Source organism: Notothenia coriiceps, unplaced genomic scaffold, assembly GCF_000735185.1.
Source record: "Notothenia coriiceps isolate Sejong01 unplaced genomic scaffold, NC01 NC01_scaffold00037244, whole genome shotgun sequence".
Classification (NCBI taxonomy): Eukaryota; Metazoa; Chordata; class Actinopteri; order Perciformes; family Nototheniidae; genus Notothenia; species Notothenia coriiceps.
In genome coordinates this window covers 3,697,099-3,703,976 of record NW_011369945.1, presented here as the reverse complement: position 1 = coordinate 3,703,976, position 6,878 = coordinate 3,697,099, and the positions used below count along the sequence as shown (strand labels likewise).

Below are 6,878 nucleotides of genomic sequence, written 5' to 3'. Positions count from 1 at the left end.
TTAAATGGTACTGCGCAACACTGAGGGGTGTTTCTATTATTTTGTCCACTCTGCACAATGACTACTTTTACTGTCGCTACTTTCACTATATTTTGATGCTTTTTATACTTTGAGCAACATTTTGTAGGACTTTAAGTTGTGACAGAGTACTACTACATGTTCTACTTTTACTGAAGTACAAGATCTGAGTACTTCTCCCACCTTTGATGTTTTGTAACGTTTATTAGAACAACAAATATGGCATTCGGTGTCATCAGATGTTTATCTTCTTTTACCCCTAATTCAATTCAATAGTAACCATTTACTTTTATTTGTTCAGAGGATATTTTGCCACCTTCCGAACAAGGAAAGGTGAGTTTGAAGTGTTTGTTGTTATGTCCCTATATGTTGTTTGTGTATGTCTTTGTAATATTGGCCTTTTTGATATGTGTTGTGTAATGCAGATTTTCATCAGGTCCCTTTTGAACCTTTGTGTTTTCAGTCCAACTAAAAAAGTGGAAAAGTGGCTGCTGAGAATGGTGGACTTGGGTGAGTTTGATTGTTTTGCTTGAATCTGTTTTTAGTTTGCATTTTCCTGATGTTAACTTATACTTCTTGTATTCTGTTCAGATCCACTCTACGATGACCAGTTACCCTCATCTCCTCGGTACGTGACCTTTAATGTTGAGGCAAACCAGAGTGAGAGGGAGGCTTCAAGCGGCCCTCAAAAAGGGAAACTAATGGGAACAATTCTAAAAGGTCACATGGTAATGAACAGTCCATCACTACAGTGACTTCTGCTAATAAAACAAATGACTCTTCACATTGGAAATGGCTGATGAGCCAGTAGATACACAGCTAGTTAGTTTATACATTCAGCATGCGTTATCTGTGTATAGGCTTTGTGTACCTTTCTTGAATTACACAAGAACTGGTGTCTGAAGACAGAATGAGTCTTTGAATATATGTTTCATAACCTTTTTAGGGTCCCAAAGGAGATGAAATGCACCCCTCAAGGTCACCCAGTCCTAAACTAGTCATCGGTAAGAGACTCAAACCAACATTTGACTTGTTCTTCTCCTCTGCACCTTTTCTGTTTCTTCAAGTATCCTGATGTTGTTGTTACAGATCAGGACATCCCATTCAAAGCACACATGCCAGCGAAGACATCCAGCCCTATTGACATAAATATGGCTGTCAAAGCGCTCGACATTGAAAAAGACCGAGCTATGTCTCCACTTCTGTTTGCCTGTGAGGAAGATGGAGACGCAAAGACAGAGCCTCCACCCAATGGACACGTCACAGAGGAGTGAGTTATTAATCATGCTTTTCGTATAGGAACGTTGGTTTTATGAGGTGTAGGATTCTAGTGTCTAAAACTAAGAAAGTATTTTATCACTTGTTTCATTCAATAACTGTCTTTTCCTCTAGAAGTATAGACTTTGAGTTTGAGTCTCCTCCAAGCAAGGTGGTAATAAGCAGACCTAAGAGGTCCAGTGAGCAAAATAAGGTGGAGGAAGCACGGTAAGAGCATTTTCATTATCAATATAATTAGGGATGCTCCGATCGCCCATCTTGGGGCCGATCGCCGGAATCAGTATCGGCCGATACCGATCGCCGATCGAGTGGGCGGGGCCTATGGGGATCTTCCATTTAAAGTGATGTTTAAAACTCAGTTAATGCTCATTCACTGCAGCTTCCACAAACAACAACCAACATAAATATTACACTAAAATGAAGTACATTATTCAAGTTTACATTAACTTTGGAGAATAACACGGGAGAAATGAGCGGAAGCGCTCTCTTTTCCTCTCTCTCTCTCTCTCTCTCTCTCTCTCTCTCTCTCTCTCTCTCCTGACAGCCCATCTGTATCTCCAGCAGCTCACTGATCCAGTAATGACTGAGTGACCCGACAGTGAAAAATAAATATATGTATAACTAGTGTAGCTTGTTCCAGAGGTAGATCAAATAGCTAAGTGTGTTAGGTCTAACTCTTAGTGTGTTGCTCCGCTCACCGGTCCGTCACAGCGGGCGCAGCTGCAGGATTTCTGCTTCACACACGTTGCATACCGCTATTTTACTGTCTTTTTCGGACACCTTAAAATACTGCCAGACCGGCGAAGCCGTTTTGGCGAGCTTGTTTTGCCGCCCACATATTATATATATTGGGAGGGATGAAACCCTCTTTAATGGTCACACATGCAGAGCACACAGCACACACAGTGAAATGCGTTCTCAGAGAGAGTGAATATCGGCCTTATTTCGGAAAAATTATGTATTGAAGTCAATGGGAAGAGAAAGATTATCTTTTGATCCCGTTTGAATTGTGCCATGAATTACTCATATGATGTTTATCAATCTTAAAAAATCATTTCCATGTGAAAAAAGTCGGTTTGTCGTAAAACTGTTGAAATATAAGACTATGAAAAGTACGCAACTAGAANGAAAGATTATCTTTTGATCCCGTTTGAATTGTGCCATGAATTACTCATATGATGTTTATCAATCCTTAAAAAATCATTTACAGGTGAAAAAAGTCAGTTTGTCGTAAAACTGTTGAAATATAAGACTATGAAAAGTACGCAACTAGAATGACTACAAATCCCAGAGTCGCGTAACGCAGCGTCCACACGGCGGTTTGATTGGCTAGAGCTTGTACTGGCATATGATTTGATTTGCTGACGCTACCAAAACCTAACAGTTTCACCCACTGTCTCTGCCACCTCCCTCCATGCCTGGTTTGTATCCCGGTAAATAGTTCTGGTCGTAAAGAACCGGGTGATTTGCTACCGTAATTTCTCGTTTGGAATATGAGGAAATGAACTGCGGTCTGGCTCTCCCAGCTTGCACGCGGTTTGATTGGCTAGCGCTTGTACTGTCAGATTTGCATAAACAGGATTTGATTGGCTGACGCTTCCAGCTCAGCTTCAAAAGTTGAACATGGCTCAACTTTTGAATCCTGAAAATCCTGGAAATCTTCGCTTTGCTTCCCCACAATGCAGTTCGGCGAAAAGCGAGGCAAAGTGACGTCACCCCCATTCAAAGTCAATGGGCAGAGAAGCGTTGGAAGATTTTTTTAAAGCTGCTGTGTGGACGGTGCGTTACTCATTCTTTCGCTTCCCGTCTGATGAAAGGACTAGGAGTGGCTGGATCAAGTTAGCTACCTAGCTAGTAGCAAGCACGTTAGTTTGCATTACAGCCTTAGCCTTGTCATTTTTATTAGCCTTAACATAAAGTAACATTAATTTAACCAAAGTGTTAAACAGTAAGAGTAGTAGTCATATTTCGTGAACCCTTTGAAGAGTACTGTCACACCGTTGTGATCATTCTATAATACACCGTTTAAGCCCGGATGCCCCCAAGAGAGACATGCTAACGCTACATTAGCATCGGCGATCTTTTCTACTTCATGCTATCTGCACAAATGGTTGACATTGAACATTAAAAAGATCCGGCAGTTCAGAGAGAATCGAAGGAAGGCAGGCAGCTTCACATGACATTCTTCTGGACGTGTTTCGTGATGGTGAGGGTAGTTAATCCCTTTTTTGGCAAGACAGTAGTGACGGCCATCTTGGTGACGTGTGTTGTTCTGCGAGACCAGAGATGTAGTTCATTGAGCGGTTTCACACACAAAAAAAAGTCTTATTTCACAGTTTTATAGCAAAAAAAAATGTTTTACTTGCAAAATTACCTTTTAAATTGACAAACATCATATGTGTAATTCGTGGCACAATTCAAACGGGATCGAAAAATAATCTTTCTCTCGCCATCGACTTCAATACATACTTTTTCTGAAATAAGGTCCCATGGAGGTCCACCGGAAGGGGAGGGACTTCGCCTCTATGGTCAATTTTGTTATGTTATCTGCCCTTTAATTGCGTGCTACTGAGTTACATTTGTGGATGTTTGCCTTTTTTAGATGAGTGTGACTTTTAACTAATTTACCTGTGATGTATATTCTCTTCTTTCCTGCAGCAAAGAGAGTCAAACTCTAAAAATAAACCCACCGCAGAAACCTCAAACACCTGTTGTGGAGGTCCAAAGAAAAACACCAAGGTAGGAAGTGAAGAGTGTTTGATGAGTAGTTACTATTATGTTTTGGTGATTAAACAATACTGGAGTTGGTACAACAAAATATGTTATGTGGCAAAAATATTTAACAATTGTCATAGAATATACATACGGTATGGCTAACAAAAAATAACTTAAGTTAGTTATACATGTGCAGCTCACACAATGTTTTATCTATATAATCTAGCAATAAAGCCTATTGTGCCAATTTAGAACTTAATTTTGTTATTTGAAGAATATTTTGGTTGTTTATCTCCAGGATAGAAATGGTAGACCCCCCCGCAGCAGCAGTGAGACGAGAGCCTGAACTCGCAGCTCCTGAGAAAAGAATTGAAACTGTTCCAGAGCAGCCGTTAGTGGAGCCCGTCCGCGTGCATAAAAACATCGCGGCTTTTCTTCAGAAGCTCAGAGATGCCGCACAGTCCAAACCTGCATGGTGAGTTGGCAAAACCACGATATATATTTACAAAGTAATGGCTCTACATATGTAATATTAAATAGTACTTATTTTTAGTACGAGGAAGTCTGCATCACCCATGAAAGTACCCACTCCTCCTCCTGAACCAGAGGATGATTTCCTGATTCTGGAGGACGACCCTGCTCCTTTTTGGGTTTCCATCCGGAGTAAAACTGCCAAGAAACAGAAACGGAGCGGAACGACCAGCATCGTCAAAGGCAGCGTGACAGATAAAAGCACGAAGAGAAGCTCAGCTGAGACACAGCAGGAACCTGAAGAGACGGAGAGAAAACCAAGAGCGCCCAGTGGCAAACGGAAGACGAAGAAAACGAAAGAGAAGAAGAACGAGGTGACCGAGGCTGAGGAGGAACTACCCGGTCCTGAGGAGCCTCCTGTGGACTCGATAGACGAGAAGAGGCCAAACGAGAAGAAGCCAAACGAGAAGAAACAAGGACTGAAGAAGGTACCGTCTGAAGACAGCGACGAGGAAGAGGAGCCGCCGAAAACAAGCAAGGAAACACAGGAAGATGAACCCGCTGTGAGAATAGATAAGAAAGCTCTTTACTCAAAGACTTTAAAAGATGCCAAGACGAGCAGAGCTAAGCCGATGAAGACGGGCAAAAAAGTGCCGCAGGGATCTGATGGAGAAACGGACAAGGCTTCAAAGAAACAAGGTCCGAGCAGCGAGGAAGTGGGGGCTACAGACCTGGGGGCTCTTTCAGGTAAACAACTCCTAAAATCTCTTCATACGTGTTGAGTACTTTTCCCTTTTTAGTTCCGATAGTTCCTGGGATTTTGCGTTCACACCAAAAAGAGAACTTAGTTCATGAGAACTTTTCCCCCCTTTTCAGTCGCTGCTAGAGAGGTGGTACTTTCCTGGGGAGGAAAAGTTATAGAAAAAGTGAAAGAAGCTAAACAAAAAGGAAAGACGAGAGACGACCTTATCAAATTAATACGCTGAAAAATTGTTGGTTTGAATCGTTGCCTGATGAAAAGACATTCATTCCTGGGTCAAAGAAGGAGTGAGTGGACTCGACAGCGACGTCGAGAGACGAAACTCTCGTGTTGCCGCCGACCCTGACGTTGTAGCAGGACAGGGGGGAAGGAGGAGAGGACGACGGAGGAGTTTTCCGAACGATGGTCAGGATTCTGGAGAAGGGACTCAAAGAGGACGGACATAAGACAAAGAAAAGAACGGGAAGATAAGCAGAAGACTGAAACACCGACGTCGTCCGACACAGCCTAAATACAAGAAAGTGGGAAACAAGGAAAAGTCACACTCGAGTGACCACGAGGACCAAACCCGAAGCAACATGAAGCAATACGTCGACTAGTCTAAAACAGGAAAAATCGGATCGCCGCACTCGACGACGAACGACCGACGAACGCGAACCGAGACACAAAAACGCGCAACGGAGAAGTGAAAGCCGACCACGGACTAATGACAGCAAAGAAGACCCGAGACGTTAAGTAGTGGTGAGAGCCGAAGGAGGGAGGAGGAAGGTCCCCCCCACAGTTGACAGCAGTCCAACTTTGAGGAATCTGTGGTGTCCATCAGAACATAAACATAGGAAAATTGTAAGCGCTTAGGAGCAGACAAACACGAAGCCCTAAGTACCTAAAGAAACAGCGACGTCTTCTTTTCGGTAGAATTCTTCCTACGATTTTACGAAGATATTCAGGAGTCCCAGATGGATAAGATCTTCCTGCCTAGGGATATTCGGCAACTCTGTAACTGTAATGTACGGAACAATCTGCGAAAATAGGTTCACCATGAATGTATGAGCTATGACACCCGTTAGGGGTGTCGTCGGAACCCGCACTTCACACGAGTCCCGCTGGTATGCTGTACGACTGGACGGTCACCCAACTTGGACGACTGGGGACTAGGGCGGTGACGCCGGTGTCGGAGGGCGTAGACTAGAACGGTACAAAACATGCCTAACACATAGACCAATAAAAAGATTACCCAATTAATGCGCACTGGCATGTTGTAGACAGAAGCTCCTGCTATGTCATACTTTTTTTCAGAGCCCCCGTTGAGACTCAATTATGATTATTTATCTCTTTTGTAACGTATTAGCCGAGTGTTTTCTTGTTAGTGATTTCCATATTTGTGAGCTACTTAATAGACAGTCATCGAAAGGTGGACAGAGTAAGTGTTTATAACTAACGAGACGAATTTACAGCCCCCGATGTAATCGTCGTGTGTTGAATTGTTGTACAACCAATTGGTTCATCTGTCTTTCCTAATTTATCGGCATTGAATCAAAGGGGTACTTGATTTCTCACTCTAGCGCGATAGGATCCTTTCTACCGTTTACTTCCGCGACTGCAGTGAACGAAGAAAAGACGAAGACGAAACCCCACA

At 42.8% G+C, this 6,878-nt stretch overlaps 1 protein-coding gene across 1 annotated transcript; it reads left to right on the top strand.

The window, feature by feature from the left end:
* The first annotated feature begins 324 nt into the window (after nt 1-324).
* On the top strand, nt 325-5,264 carry LOC104965197 (proteoglycan 4-like). Its single transcript, XM_010794156.1, has 9 exons — nt 325-351; nt 482-528; nt 610-746; nt 965-1,022; nt 1,108-1,288; nt 1,411-1,503; nt 3,955-4,035; nt 4,310-4,486; nt 4,565-5,264. Exons 2-9 carry the CDS (start codon nt 516-518, stop codon nt 5,262-5,264), a joined length of 1,440 nt encoding a protein of 479 aa, XP_010792458.1. The 5' UTR covers nt 325-351; nt 482-515.
* Nucleotides 5,265-6,878: the final 1,614 nt, after the last annotated feature.